The sequence below is a fragment of the Zea mays genome, chromosome 5 (assembly GCF_902167145.1).
Source record: "Zea mays cultivar B73 chromosome 5, Zm-B73-REFERENCE-NAM-5.0, whole genome shotgun sequence".
In the NCBI taxonomy this organism is placed as follows: domain Eukaryota; kingdom Viridiplantae; phylum Streptophyta; class Magnoliopsida; order Poales; family Poaceae; genus Zea; species Zea mays.
In genome coordinates, this window is record NC_050100.1 from 23,524,009 (window position 1) to 23,538,492 (window position 14,484).

Below are 14,484 nucleotides of genomic sequence, written 5' to 3' on the forward strand. Positions count from 1 at the left end.
AGCACAAATCGACAAATCGTTGGCCGCGCCATGTTAGGTCTTGCTCGATTATTCCTATTACATGTGGATTGTATGAGATTTGAAAGAATTAGAAGAAATTTTAAGTTGCTATAATTAAAACCCACTTAATCTCACTCAATACATATGGATTGGGATTAAAACAAACAAGTCCTTAGTTGTCGACACGAGTTATGGTTGGAAACTTGGAACTAGGGATGACAATGGGTACCCCAAACTCGAATACCCGACAGATTTTACCCGATTAGAAAGCATGTGTGTGATGATTTTTTACCCGTTGGTGTGTTAATGGGTAAGAACCTCTACCTGTTGGGTAGATATGCATGGGACGAGTGGGTACTATCCATACTCGTCTATCCGTTGGTAAAATATACCTGTATCATACCACTATTATCACCATCTAATAAAGTCCATCTTAGTTAAAAGAAAATCCTTGTTCGACTATTGTTTGTTTAACTATCAAGTTATATAATCATATGATTTGTTAAATTTGAAGTTGAACTTATTTTTATATGTTTGTTTGATATTTTGAGTGACATGCATATTATAATTTGATACTTTCCTAGGGCTAGTTTTGAAACTTAGGATGTGTTTGGTTGTGGGACATACAGGACAGAGACGTCCCTGACATCCTCTCGTCCCTCCAATTTTGAGGGACAACTGAGGACAACACTGTGATAGTTTTATTCTAACCCTTAACCTTAAACAAAACAATCTTATTTAAGGGATTGTCCTATTCTATCCCGTTCTGTTATTACAACCAAACATACCCTTAAATCCCTCTAGGATCTATGAGTAAAATTACTCACGCGTGTACGTGTACGGGTACGGATACTATTCTATACTCGCAAGCGTATACTAGTAACTAGTAGAATTTTTGATAGGTAAAAATATAAAATGCTACTATGCGAGACTCATGTTCGTTTTTTCGACAAAAAAAATAAATTTTCCGCCAGTAACCAGAGACCAGACACGCCGCAGTTAATTCCCGCCCACCACGCCCACTTCTCACTCGTCCCTTCAGTTCAAATTACCGAGCCCACAGCCCCACACCGGCCTTGCCTGGCGTGCAGGCCCCACAAAGTAGCAGGGTTAGATGTCAGTCTGACTGAGGTCCCCGGGTCCGCGCAGCACCAGTGCCCCACCCCATTTCCGCCTACGGCACTACGGCAGTCGGCAGCAGACGGACCAGAGGCTCTAGCACAGTGCCGCCTCCCACCTCCTGTCGTCTCGGTCTCGCTTTAAAATCCCGCGACGCCGTGGTCGCTCGCCTCTTTTGGAGCAGGCCATGTGAAGCCTCTGACCCCCCGATACCTTCCCCTTCCTCCCGTGCTGCTGCTGCAGGACAGCGCGGCGTTCGCCACACGCGGCGGCGAAGCTTCGCGAGATCCGTGCGCGATGTCGTCGCGGCCGTCGTCGTCGTCCTCGCGGCGGAGTAGCTCGCCGTTCTCCGCGGGGCACCGCCGCCCGCCCACCGCGTCCTCCTCCTCCTCGAGCTCGTACTTCAGCTCCGGCCGCCTCATTCCGCGCTCGTCCTCGTCCTCCGTCAGCTCCAGCTTCTACGGCGGCGGGGGTGGGGGCAGCACGAGGTCCACCACCCCGAGCCGCCGCAGCTCATCTGTAGCACCGGCACTGCCGCCGTCGCCAGTGCCGTTCCCGAGCGCGGACGAGCTCGTCATCGAAGACACCTCCCGATCCGGCGACAGCATCTCCGTCACCATCCGCTTCCGACCGCTCAGGTGGGGATCTCGGAAGGAATGCGCGAATCTGTTTGCGAGGGGCTGTGAGTAGGGTTGTGGGAGTTCAAGAACTGGTTTTGAGCTGGATTTGGTGTGGCTGCAGCGAGCGCGAGTTCCAGCGCGGCGACGAGATCTCGTGGTATCCAGATGGGGACCGGCTTGTGCGGTGCGATTACAACCCGCCAACGGCTTATGCTTATGGTGAGTAGCCTTCATACAGTTCCGCCTTCGTTCAATTGGGCAATGCTGCTGGTGGTATTGGGGGTTTGTATAATTTTGGTACTCGAATATCATCCTTAGCATTCTTTAATATGGGGTTTCCGAAATTAATTATGGATTTTCGAACAATTAATGCACAGGTGAAAGTAGTATACATGGCCTTTGATTGGGCTTCACGATGAAACCAAAATTTAGGTCCTAGTACGCAATTTTGGAAAGCGTCTGTTTCTGTGGAAGTCTGTAGTTAATAAACAGTTATTGCCATGAGGTTTGCACCATTTTATGCTCTTTCAAGCTTATTGTGGAGGCGTGCTTGCTGTTGGTTCTTGATTGGTTAGTTGTGCAGCATCCCATGAGTTATTGTTATTCTGACTGTCTGGGATGATCAAGCAAACTTCATGTTGGCAGTATTGGTTCAGCTACGGCCAGCTTAATTTGTTTGGATTCTTAAGTGTTTGAAAGTTGTGCCACCCATGTCTGAAAGTTGTGTTCACAGATGGGATGCACACAAGTTGTTATCATGGTCTACTAGGACTCTGCCCATTTTGTTGCTTGCAAAGGAACATGCTGGATGTGCACATACTTCAACTCATGTTGCGTATAGTGAGTAGTCTGGACTCTGGAGTATACTTCCTGACCAATGTCGAGTCAGCATGAAATGGGTCAGTGCGACAACCAAACAATATTCGGTCACAGCAGTTGCTTTTGAAGTGCATACAGTCGATGCCATTATGCATAGTTACACATAGCTCAACATAGGGTTGGTCAGATCCTTCCTTTGCTAACTTGAGTGTCTGGACATGAACCCATAACCCTGAGATTTGGCTGTGCCAAATGGTTACACCATATTCCTATAGCTTATCAAAATTTTGAGACACTGATTGCTGGCTTGCTGTGCCATGGTTGTTGTTCAACTTTCAAGCATCTAAATTTTGCTCTGAGGAAGAATACATAGATTTGCACTAGTCTTTAGGGTCCGTTTGGATGTAGATATTGGAGATAATAGAATTGAATTATATTCAATACCAAATTTGCTTAGTATTGGAAATGAGTTGCAATATAAATCTGTTGTTTGGATGTAATTGGAATTGCAATTCCAGCCAATGCAACTTCTAGCTATAGTCCAATACTAAGGAATTGAGCTTTAATTCTAACTCTGAATTCATTAGACAACCAAACAACAAAATTCTGGGTTCCTGATTCCAGACTTCAATATCTACATTCAAACGGGGTGCTAGATATGATCACACTGCTAGGTTTTAGAAGCATTGAACACTAAAAAAATCGACCAATCTGACTAAATCCATCATTTAATTTCCATGTGCTAATTAATTATCATTTGGTTCGTGTTGTGTTCATCTGCTATATCAACTTGGTAACACCTGATAATTAGTGACTATTTAACTATTTTCTTATTTTTCAGATAGAGTTTTTGGGCCTTCGACAAGCACCGAGGCTGTCTATGATGTTGCAGCCCGCCCTGTTGTAAAAGGTGCTATGGAGGGCATAAACGGTATGCCAATTTTGTCTTATTTAGACCATCTTAAGATTTTTTATGGTACGCTAGTGCGCCTTATTATTTAATAATCTCAAAGCACCTCTTATGGTGATTTTTTGTTTGCTTATACCATACTGTATCATATGTTGAGGGAATTCTATGTTCACATGTAATTTTACTATTATCACTATGAACTAGTGGTGCACAGTTTCTTCCCAACTATTCATTTCTACCCTTGATTGAGGCACTGGAATTTGTTATAGGATTAATGTTTACCTTGTATAATGAGTTGTTAACTTATCAATGCACCTCTCCCATTTCTAAATGCAACTTTGTACCAACTTGTAGGGACAGTTTTTGCCTATGGCGTCACAAGTAGTGGGAAGACCCACACAATGCATGTAAGCTGTCACATTCAAAATCTGTTGGAAGAATTAACAAGCTAGTTTCATAGGAAGGTCATAGCTATAAGAGCATGAATTTGTATGTCCATGTTTCCTGCTGGGACCCAGACTCCTGAGTCCTCTCTATAGCACATTGCTTCCAATCCAATGTAATTCCACTTTCAAGATAGATATTTTCTACAATTGCTACTGCAAGGGATAGCAACTTTGGCTTCTGACTGTGACTTGACATATTCATTTTTATGAATAATGTTGATAAATAAATATATAGTTCTGTCTTTTTTAAGGTATCATTAATTTTTCTGGCCCCTTTGTTTTCCTAATCTTTCACAGGGTGACCAGAATTGTCCTGGAATAATCCCACTAGCCATCAAGGATGTCTTCAGCATGATCCAAGATGTATGGAAGTAAATACTTTAGTCAAATAATACTTAACAATGCTTTCTTTATGATTATGTTCCTAACTCTCAGAAGTCATAGTGTCTTTATTTCAAATGGAAATGTTTCCTATAAATGTTTTACTTTGCCTTCTTATGAACAATAATACCTCTGGAATCTGCATTCAGTCTTCTATGTTGCTTGTTGTGATCTTGTGTGTATATCCATAATTAATACCAAATGATATCGTTTAGAACACTGTATTGTCCAATGAAGGTGTGTTTATGCAACTTAGAAGTGTTTTTTGTTACCAAGGAGCTAGAGTTTTATGCCTTATCATGTTTACTTGTGTGCTGGTCCTTTCTTTAACTTAGCAGCATGGGAACTAGTGAACTACTAGTTGGCTTTCTACAAGAGATAATGTCTGGTTAGTTTTGTTAGAGTGGACACACTAACCAGTTCAACTCAAAAGCTTAAACTAATGGGAGAAGGTAGTTTATCCACTTATACACTTCAACACCCCACTCACGTGCAGCAGAGAGAAAGGCACAACTTGGAAATAAATGGGTGGAGGCACAAATAAAGCCTCTGCCAGGATTCGAACTCGAGACCTCTGGCTCTGATACTATGTTAAAGTGGACGCACTAGTCTTTCAACCCAAAAGCTTAAGCTGATGGGAGAAGGTAGTTTATCCACTTATACACTTCAACAAGTTTTTCTTCGACAAGAGAGGAAACTCCTAATTCATTTGGTTAAGGTTTGTGACAGCCTGAGTGGGAAAACAGACGTAGCCTAGAAAGTGCGGCTACGAAGTTTCATATGAGCAGATTCATGAATATAAATAAATCCCAAACATAAATCTTAATGTTTTTTTGGAAATGTACTATGTTTTGCTATGCGATTCTACCTTGTATCACATCACCTGCTCTCACTATTACTTGACTGCGGTACTTTTCTTTACTATCTTGATAAACAGAGTCCTGGAAGAGAATTTTTGCTTCGTGTGTCGTACCTTGAAATCTATAACGAGGTATGCTACTTACACCAGTTTGAAAAAAATGTTTTCACAAATTCCTTGCAAGGCATATCTTTGGTCTTACTTTATTTGATTAGTCAATGGCTTTTTGTTGGCAGGCCTGGTGCAGTGGTGAGAGCTGTCTCACTGAGTCACCAGGTCATGGATTCGAAGCAGCCTTTCCACATTTGTGAGTGGAAGGCTTGCCTCGATTTATCCCTTCCCCAAACCCCACTCATATAGGAGCCTCTGGCACTGGGTCTGTCTTTTCCTTGCCAATGACCTTTTGTTCAGCTAACCTATATGTTCTTATCTTGAATCTTGGTTGACTTGGTTCTTGACAAAAAGTTCTTTTTATGGTTTGACCTAGAATAAACTTCCACTTAGTCATATACTCCTTTTATTCTGCTGGTTATGCGAAAGAGCCTTTAGCTGAGTTGGTTAGGTGGACTTAGGAGGTGTTTGAATGCACTGGAGCGAATAGTTAGTTGGCTAAAAAAATGCTAGTGAAATTAGCTAGCTAACTATTAGCTAATTTACTAAAATTAGCTAATAGTTGAACTATTAGCTAGACCGTTTGGATGTCTAAGCTAATTTTAGTAGCTAACTATTAGCTCTAGTGCATTCAAACATGTCCTTAGTAGCAGTCCTCAGATTCTGAGTTCGACTCTCTAGGGGAGCGAATTTCATGCTGGTGGCGGTCATTCTCACATGGGCTACGGTGCCGTTGTTTATGGGTGGGACATGGGTTCAGGGGTACCTGGGGCTGTCTTACCCCTCCGCATGTCAAGTTTTTTTTTCTGATGGTTAGAAAATCTTGAGCTTTGCACAGTTTATATTTGTTTTGTAGTAGTAACTGTGTACTGTACAAATACTGCCAAACGTTTGGTTTATTGTCATATGTATCGTTATGCGTTTTCAACCTGTACCATATGGATAGACTCAATCTGGATATCTAAATGCAGGTTATAAATGATCTACTTGATCCTACTGGCCAAAATTTGCGTGTGCGGGAGGATGCACAGGTTAAATCTCTAGAATCTTTTATTGATATAGTGAATTGTCAAATAGTTTTAACTGAGCGTTTTAATTGCAATATATCAAAACTGATCTGACTTCTGTTCTTAGATCTTAGTTTTTACTCAGAGTTATTATCTAATGCAGTTTGTCACGTTCCATTGGTATAATTTATGAACCATGAAGTTAAAATGGGCATTGTTTATTGTTGAGTGCTATTTGGTTCTGGGAGTGATTAACATGACATGATATTGTTTTTCTGAATTATATCATAAAACGTCTGTCACTCTGTCATGTCTAACCTTCCTATGTTGTTTTTTTGTTGATTTACATTGCTATCTTTAGTGTATGCAAACAAACATTGTAGATTTATCTATTGCAGATTTGCAATGCTATTTTGTTTATGAGTTTATCTAATTTCTTCTTTTCTCTCTCTCTCCAGGGAACCTATGTAGAAGGAATAAAAGAAGAAGTAGTTCTGTCACCAGGACACGCTCTTTCATTTATTGCAGCCGGTGAAGGTGATTCCATTATCTTCACCAGTTTTCAGTATGTTACTATCAAATAATTTCAGGGACATGTTTTATGTTGTCATCTTTACTGGAGATATGTTTATTGCTGTGTCCAATAGAGGTGACAGTCAGTATAGGAATAGCATAGTAGTATCTCATAAAATAGTCTGTTAGTTCCTATACTATCTTTATTTATGGCTTCTTCCAACATTTCTATCGACCTGTCAAATAATTGGTTTGGTTAGGCTCCAGAAACATGTTTCACTTAGCGACACTTCTAATATTCAGTTTTCTCTAATTTTTTTTAGTCTGGCTGTGGACCATATGATTTTCTTTTCTTTTAAGTTCTTCGTCCTTGCCTTACAATATGAGGTTTTGTTTAAATACTGTGATACCAATCAAGTTCTAGTTACTCATGCAAATGCACAATATCCTTTACTGGTATGCTAGTAGACTCTGTCTGAATATTCTTAATAACGACTAGTACTTCCACTCTATTCTCAACCACGATGTGAATCTTATTGGAAAAACAGAATCATTGTACTTTGAAAACTTAAAATTTTATTGATTTTGTGGAAGTATATACTAAAATAGAACCCATTTATGCTCTGATTTCTAAGGTTCTCAATTACCGCTATACTAAATTGACCACTCATGATTTATACTTTTCCATGCTGTTATCATTCATCTGGTTATCTAGTTCTTTTAGTATCCAGAGCTTCGTTGATGTTAACTTGCTGTTTTCAATTTTCTGAAACATTTGGTTTCAGCTGTACAGCAAAGTGACCTGACCTTGTTTTTTTCACACCATAACTAATATTATGTTACATGACAGAACATCGGCATGTTGGCTCTAACAACTTCAACTTATTTAGCAGCCGAAGTCATACTATTTTCACATTGGTGAGCTCATAGTTTGTTTCAGCATTTAATGATTACTGAAGTTCTGCATATGTTTTGTATTAGTTTTTTTTCCTTATGCCACAAATACTCATGGTTCCAGGATTCACCATGTCATATTTATTAACCACATTTGTTATATGTTTCCCACCCTTTTTCAAAGATATGTGGCTCTCATATGTGTTCGAGAAAAAACCCACATCAAATGTGTTATATTTCTTTATTTAACCCATAGCATATTTGTGCTCTTCAGATGATTGAAAGCAGCGCCCGTGGTGATGAGTATGATGGGGCCATGTATTCACAGCTTGTACGTTGTTCTGGTCCTAAGAAACATTCTGTTTACACTTTCCAGTTTCCCCTGGACTTCTAATACCATTTTTACACATTTTTTGTTTTCTAGAATTTGATTGATCTAGCTGGTTCTGAGAGCTCCAAGACAGAGACTACAGGGTTAAGAAGAAGGGAAGGGTCATATATTAATAAGAGCCTCTTAACTCTTGGAACAGTAAGTTCTCATTGCCAATTACCTGTGACAACAACAGATTTCCAGGTTATTACCAGCAGCATTGACTTCAACTCAGCTTCTGAAGACCTTGACCTCATATAATTATAACTTGTATCAAAATTGAATCTGAGCATATGATGGAAAGTAACTGGTAGAATATGTGGAGAGCTTAGCCTGTTATCGGATACAAGTACTCATTTGCAACTTCATTTCTTTTGAGCTTCACTGTGAAGAGGAGGGTGGCGGTGACCTAGTATTTTTTTATTAATTTTCCACTCTTAGGATCTTTAGCTACTTCTGTTTACGTGAACATTTTTTAATTCAAAGGTCATTGGAAAGCTCAGTGAAGGGAGGGCAACACATATACCCTATCGTGATTCTAAGTTGACCCGTCTACTACAGTCATCATTGAGTGGCCATGGTCATGTCTCAGTAAGTATTAACTTTTACAATTGCCTTTCTGGGAGCCATTCCTTTTAACTCATTCCATTGTTCTGTTGGAGCATTGAAGTGAACCACTGAAACCTCTTGAAGTAATCAGCTGATACAGTTACTTTTTCTTATGCAGCTAATTTGCACAATTACTCCAGCATCAAGTAACATGGAAGAAACACATAATACATTGAAGTTTGCAAGCAGAGCAAAACGTGTTGAAATTTACGCCTCTCGCAACCGGGTAAATAGTTAGGCATACAAAACTGATTTCCTGCACCACTATTATAGAAAATGAAATGAAAGACATAATGATCTTGACTGCCCAGATAATTGATGAGAAATCATTGATCAAGAAGTATCAGAAAGAAATATCCTCTCTAAAGCAAGAACTCGATCAGCTAAGGAGAGGAATGATTGGTGGTGCCAGCCGGGAAGAAATTTTGAGTTTACGTCAGCAGGTATGTTCAGTTTGTTTTGTAGAACTACAGAATAAAACTGTTAGCCAACTGTTTTGTGCTCCTTGAAATTGACTCTGTAGAATACCTTTTGTGTTGGTAAGTTGATAACTGCCTCAAAAGTACCTTTCTTTCTTGTCTTAAGTTGGAGGCGGGTCAGGTCAAGATGCAGTCTCGTCTGGAGGAGGAAGAGGAGGCGAAAGCTGCTCTAATGAGCAGGATACAACGTTTGACCAAGTTAATACTTGTTTCCACCAAAAACAATATTCCTGCCTTGACAGATGGGCATCAGAGTCACAATTCTCTCAGTGAGCAAGATGTAAGTATTAATTGCCCAACTATTTCACATTTGTATATATTCCTTCTCCATGCTTCTGTTTCATTTGGAAATATGAATTATCTGTATATTTCAGAAGTTAATCACTTCACAAGATAGTTCTACACTTGTCCAAACTGAGGGCACCACAAAAGACCCCCTATCATCCGCTTTGCCAGACTCCTTAGATGAGATCAATCAGTTAAGATCTGGCACCGGTGAACAATCTTCAGTTACCGGTTCTGCAACAGATTCAATGCAGGTAGATCAGCTGCCCATTCTGCTATTTTTTTGCAATAGTTGTTTCCTTTCATAAGGTGTTTCTATTGTTGCTTTGGACGTTAGAAATTACAGTGGATGGGATAGCCACTGTGCGGTTTTTTTGGGGGGTGGGATATGCCATGGATTGAAGGGCATTGGAATTCAGAAAGGCAAAAATAGCCTATACGTTATGATAAACAGAAGGCCTGGGAAGCAACAATTGTTTTTTTGCTTTATTAACTTTATTCAAGTATTCATTTACAGGCCACTAAGTCAATTCCTGAGAATTATTTTCTACGTGAATGAGACCTACTGCCATTTCAGCTGTCTTAACTTGTAACATACACTGCATGGCTACTAGTATGAAAGAATAGCTGTTTATTAGGATAATTGTATAACCTACTATTGTACCACACTAACTTATATCACAAGTTGCACTATTTGTATGTGTGTGTATGCTATTTGTCACCCTAGGTGATGACCACCCACCCTGGAATGACTTAACAAATCGTTAAGTCACGGTTTTGTAAGTTATTCTAGGGTGGGTGTTCATCACCTAGGGTGACGAATAGCGCTACATGTATATGAAAGTCACCTCCACTAAGGGCTAATTTGGAAACTCAAATCCCCTTGGGTTCCTTGTTTTTTCCTAGGGTGAGCAATTCATGGGGGTGCCATTTGAATAAGACACTTAGGACATGTTTGGTTGTATACCTAAGGCAGGGGTGGATCCAGGCCACTTTTGTGGTGTCATGTGACACCAATAGATTTTAGTAACCTCCATTAAAATATATACATATTAGTGCATAAATGAGCTGATGATACTATAACATAATGAAGATGACACCAACGATTGTTTTGTCTAGACCCGCTCCTCCTAAGGTGCCAAAAATTGCCACACCTGTTTAAGGTTATACGCTCAAATTCTGTGCCACATTTTGGCATGCCTAAGGGAATTTTGGCACACTTTTACAAGTCATTGATGAGTGTGACTTACACAGCGGGAGAAAAACCTTGCCACAACCGTGTTACAAACCAAACACATATCTAACTCGGTCAAACCTGTCTAACCTTAGACGTGGCAAACCGTGGCAAGTGAGGCAATAAACCAAACAGGCCCTTAGTTCTTCATGGGAGGTTTTCCCTCTCTGGGTTTGGCTCCCCCTTACTTTCAAATTAGTCCTAAGGGTGTGTGATGTTTCCCCATTCTATTGTCCTTGTTTATCTTACACTATTCCAAATACCCTACTTCTATTGCCAATTTATCTCTACCTGCTGGACCATGTGGTCAATGCTCAGTAGCCTCTGTTTTTTGGTTGTGCCTTCACACTGAATATGCTTTTATGCAAGACAATTAATGGACAGAACAATGCATGCTAAAAAGTGGACCTGATTTTACAGCGAGCAGGCTAATTCATAAAATGTTATTGGTTGAAATTTATTGTGCTTGGCATATCAGGTGGGATTCACGGCATCAGATCATATGGATCTACTGATTGAACAAATTAAGATGCTTGCTGGGGAGGTCGCATTTGGTACCAGTTCACTGAAAAGACTAATCGAACAGTCCATAGATGATCCTGAAGCAACAAAGGACCAAGTATTCCCCCTTACACTTTAGTTTTTCTATATACCTCCTGCTCAGTTTCAATCTTGTTCGGTTTGAAGACTAACCAGTGATTAACAGTGCTACTGTTATACGTGTTCCTTCGGGAAACAAATAGAAGTCTGAAACATGTAATAAAGTCCGAAGCATAGAAGCAGCAAGCTGACATGCGTGAGAATAAGCCTTTTGTGTTCATTTGCATGGCAAGCCAAATATAACATCCCACATAACTGGGTTCTGCACTCTATTTTAACATGTGCTAAACTGTTGCTCATAATATTGAATATTCACATATGTTCTTATAACAGATCGAGAATTTAGAGCGTGAAATCCAGCAAAAGAGGAGACATATGCGAGCCCTGGAAAAACAAATCATGGAAAGTGGCGAGGCATCAGTTGCTAATGCATCCATGATGGATATGCAGCAGGTGATATGTCCAGCATATGGATGCCCCTCTTAGTGGTTCCTGCAATTTTTTTTTTCTCTTCAATACTAACACGTCTGGTTTCATGAAAACAGACTATCACGAAACTAACAGCGCAGTGCAGTGAGAAGGCTTTCGACTTAGAGGTAATCTTCTTGAACTTGTACTGTGATTCCATCAAACTCAAATATCTTGAAATAGAGTTTTAACAATTGTTTGTGCTTTTTTGGGACAGTTAAAGTCAGCTGATAATCGTGTACTCCAGGAGCAGCTACATCAGAAGGTCCCTCTCTCTCTCAATTTTTATTTTCAATTTTAATTCTTCAAGATGACAAAAGTTTGGTCTAAAAAGTTGTACTAATTGCAGAATTTGGAAATCTACGATTTACAAGAAAAAGTTCTTCGCGTTGAGCAACAACTCTCAGCAAAAGTGGATATATCCCCTGAGAAGGAAACTGATTGTGCACAGCAGGAGACTATTGATTTGAAATCTAAACTTCAGTCCAAGGTTCTTTTACTGATAATGTTCTTTCACTTTGTGTATTTGAGCCCCTTGTGCAGTATACCTGTACAATTTGACATACTCGTCAGCATAGAATATTTATGGTTTGGCTACATCCTTTCTGTAATTCTACTCGATAGAAATAGTATGCATGTTCATTAGATGGCTATATGCAAACTACTAGTGTTTTATGCTTTCCATATTGACATTTAAGTCAACCAACTTTGCTGATGTACTTTGGCAGGAAGCTGAAATCGAAAAGCTGAAATATGAGCATCTGAAAATTTCTGAGGAACATTGCGATTTAATCAACCAGAACCATAAATTAAGTGAGGAAGCTGCATATGCAAAAGAATTGGCTTCTTCGGCTGCCGTCGAACTCAAGAATTTGGCTGAAGAAGTTACAAAGCTATCTGTGCTAAATGCAAAGCAGGCGAAGGAGTTATTAGTTGCTCAGGAGATGGCACATTCAAGGGTTCATGGTAGAAAGGGTCGTACAGCTAGTAGGGGTAGGGATGAGGTTGGGACATGGAGCCTCGATTTGGAGGACATGAAAATGGAGCTACAGGCCAGAAGACAGAGGGAGGCTGCTTTGGAAGCTGCTTTGGCAGAGAAGGAGCTTCTCGAAGAAGAGTACAAGAAAAAGTTTGACGAGGCAAAGAAAAAGGAACTATCTCTGGAGAATGATCTAGCAGGCATGTGGGTTCTTGTTGCTAAGTTGAAAAGAGGGGCTTTAGGCATATCTGATTTGAATGTTGACGACCGAACTGTTAACCTAGCTGATATAACTAACAGCACAAAGGAGAACAAAGGTGGAAAGAATTTTGCTCTAGTTGAGAAGCAAGCATCAGAAGATTCTGTGAAGTCACTGAGTTCAGAAGAACATACAAGTCCGGAGTTTGAACCACTTCTTGTTCGTCTGAAGGTATATACATTATTTTTTGTTAACATATTTATTTTGCTAGTTTTTGAAGTAGTATATGCTATCAACTTCATATAACTTAAGTCTTCATGCAAAGCTGGCTCTGGAAATATGAAAAATCTGAAAATAGATTGTGTGTGCTGCAGACTATAGTGGTGCCTTTGTAACTAATAATGTTAACAAAAACTTGGTGCACAGAAGGGAGTAGCGTGTATCTCAATAGCTGTCTTGTTGCTGAATTGTAAAGCCTGCATGTAATCTAAGTGTAGTCAGATGTTAGATTTCTTTTATGCTTCATTTGCTGGTGGCAACCCAGTTCTTAAGTGATCGTTGCCTCTGGACTGCTGATTGTGAGAACTGCAACGTCTACTTGTGATTTGTGAACCTAATAACTTCTTCTGGGTGCAGGCTAAAATTCAGGAGATGAAGGAAAAGGACATTGATCCCCTGACCGATAAAGATGGGAACTCACATGTCTGCAAAGTTTGTTTCGAATCTGCAGCCGCTGCAGTATTGCTTCCTTGCCGGCATTTCTGCTGTAAGCTGCCTACTCCTGTGTTTACGTGCCGCTTCTGCTGAAATCGTTGATACTGCAACTTCTGCTGACGGACGGTGTCCCTTTTCAGTGTGCAAGCCTTGCTCGCTTGCCTGCTCGGAGTGCCCTCTGTGCCGCACAAGAATCGCAGACAGGATAATCACCTTCACGTGAGCTGCGTTCTAGCTTCAGGTGCCGAGCACTTCCGCTGCTTGCATGTTGGTGCTTCACGCACGCCAACGCTATCCCTCTGAAATTTCCTAACGATATGCTGTGTATCTCTGACAGGTCATTCTGAAGCACACATCCTCTTGTAAAATCTTCAATGGTATATGTTTCTCTTTTTCCTTAGCAAAGAAGGTGCCTTTTATGTTCCTTCTGTGTTGTATCGCCATTCTTTGGGTTCCCCTTCCCCTATAGCTTCACGCCTTCACCTTACGTTCTTTGTTGTATCGAGGAGTTACAAATGATGACTTCTCGCTCTGCAAATATGTATAGATACGCAACTCGACGCTGTAACACATTTTGATTCTCTACTCCTGAAGAAAAGCAGCGAACGACATGATGACGTGTGTATACTGTGCTCCTAGTCGTCCCTGTTAGCATGGAAGGCTATATTCTATAATTGCTGAGCTACGCCCCTATAATTATAGATGATGGCCTTCACTTTTATTATCATGGTTGATTAGTTGCCTACATTTAATCTTCCATATACATAAACTCTCTCTATATAGTTTATATATAAGGAGTCCTGAGTTTTCAATAATTAGAGGAAGCCTAGCCAGGCAGCCAACCAACCAAATCTTGATCGTCTCACAA

At 40.3% G+C, this 14,484-nt stretch overlaps 1 protein-coding gene across 2 annotated transcripts; it reads left to right on the top strand.

Moving 5' to 3' along the window:
• Nucleotides 1–1,133: 1,133 nt before the first annotated feature.
• LOC103626104 (kinesin-like protein KIN-7K, chloroplastic) lies at nt 1,134–14,241 on the top strand. 2 transcript variants are annotated; one of them, XM_008646478.4, is made up of 25 exons: nt 1,134–1,757; nt 1,861–1,958; nt 3,400–3,489; nt 3,823–3,875; nt 4,212–4,277; nt 5,233–5,286; nt 6,237–6,296; nt 6,731–6,809; nt 7,636–7,703; nt 7,954–8,010; nt 8,104–8,208; nt 8,536–8,640; nt 8,777–8,884; nt 8,970–9,101; nt 9,244–9,417; nt 9,512–9,676; nt 11,135–11,275; nt 11,590–11,709; nt 11,802–11,852; nt 11,942–11,989; nt 12,074–12,214; nt 12,453–13,133; nt 13,539–13,668; nt 13,757–13,857; nt 13,954–14,241. In XM_008646478.4, exons 1-24 carry the CDS (start codon nt 1,417–1,419, stop codon nt 13,837–13,839), a joined length of 3,150 nt encoding a protein of 1,049 aa, XP_008644700.1. In that variant the 5' UTR covers nt 1,134–1,416; the 3' UTR covers nt 13,840–13,857; nt 13,954–14,241. The 2 variants fall into 2 exon arrangements, with proteins under 2 accessions (XP_008644700.1, XP_023155879.1); XM_023300111.2 differs by having other exon boundaries at nt 9,515–9,676.
• The last annotated feature ends 243 nt before the right edge of the window (nt 14,242–14,484 follow it).

Coding starts and splice junctions, on each gene's coding strand:
- LOC103626104 (XM_008646478.4), top strand. CDS start 1,417: ATGTCGTCGCGGCCGTCGTCGTCGTCCTCGCGGCGGAGTAGCTCGCCG. Junction 8,011..8,103: donor GGGCCATGTATTCACAGCTT/GTACGTTGTTCT, acceptor TTTGTTTTCTAG/AATTTGATTGATCTAGCTGG. Junction 11,853..11,941: donor AGAAGGCTTTCGACTTAGAG/GTAATCTTCTTG, acceptor TTTTTGGGACAG/TTAAAGTCAGCTGATAATCG.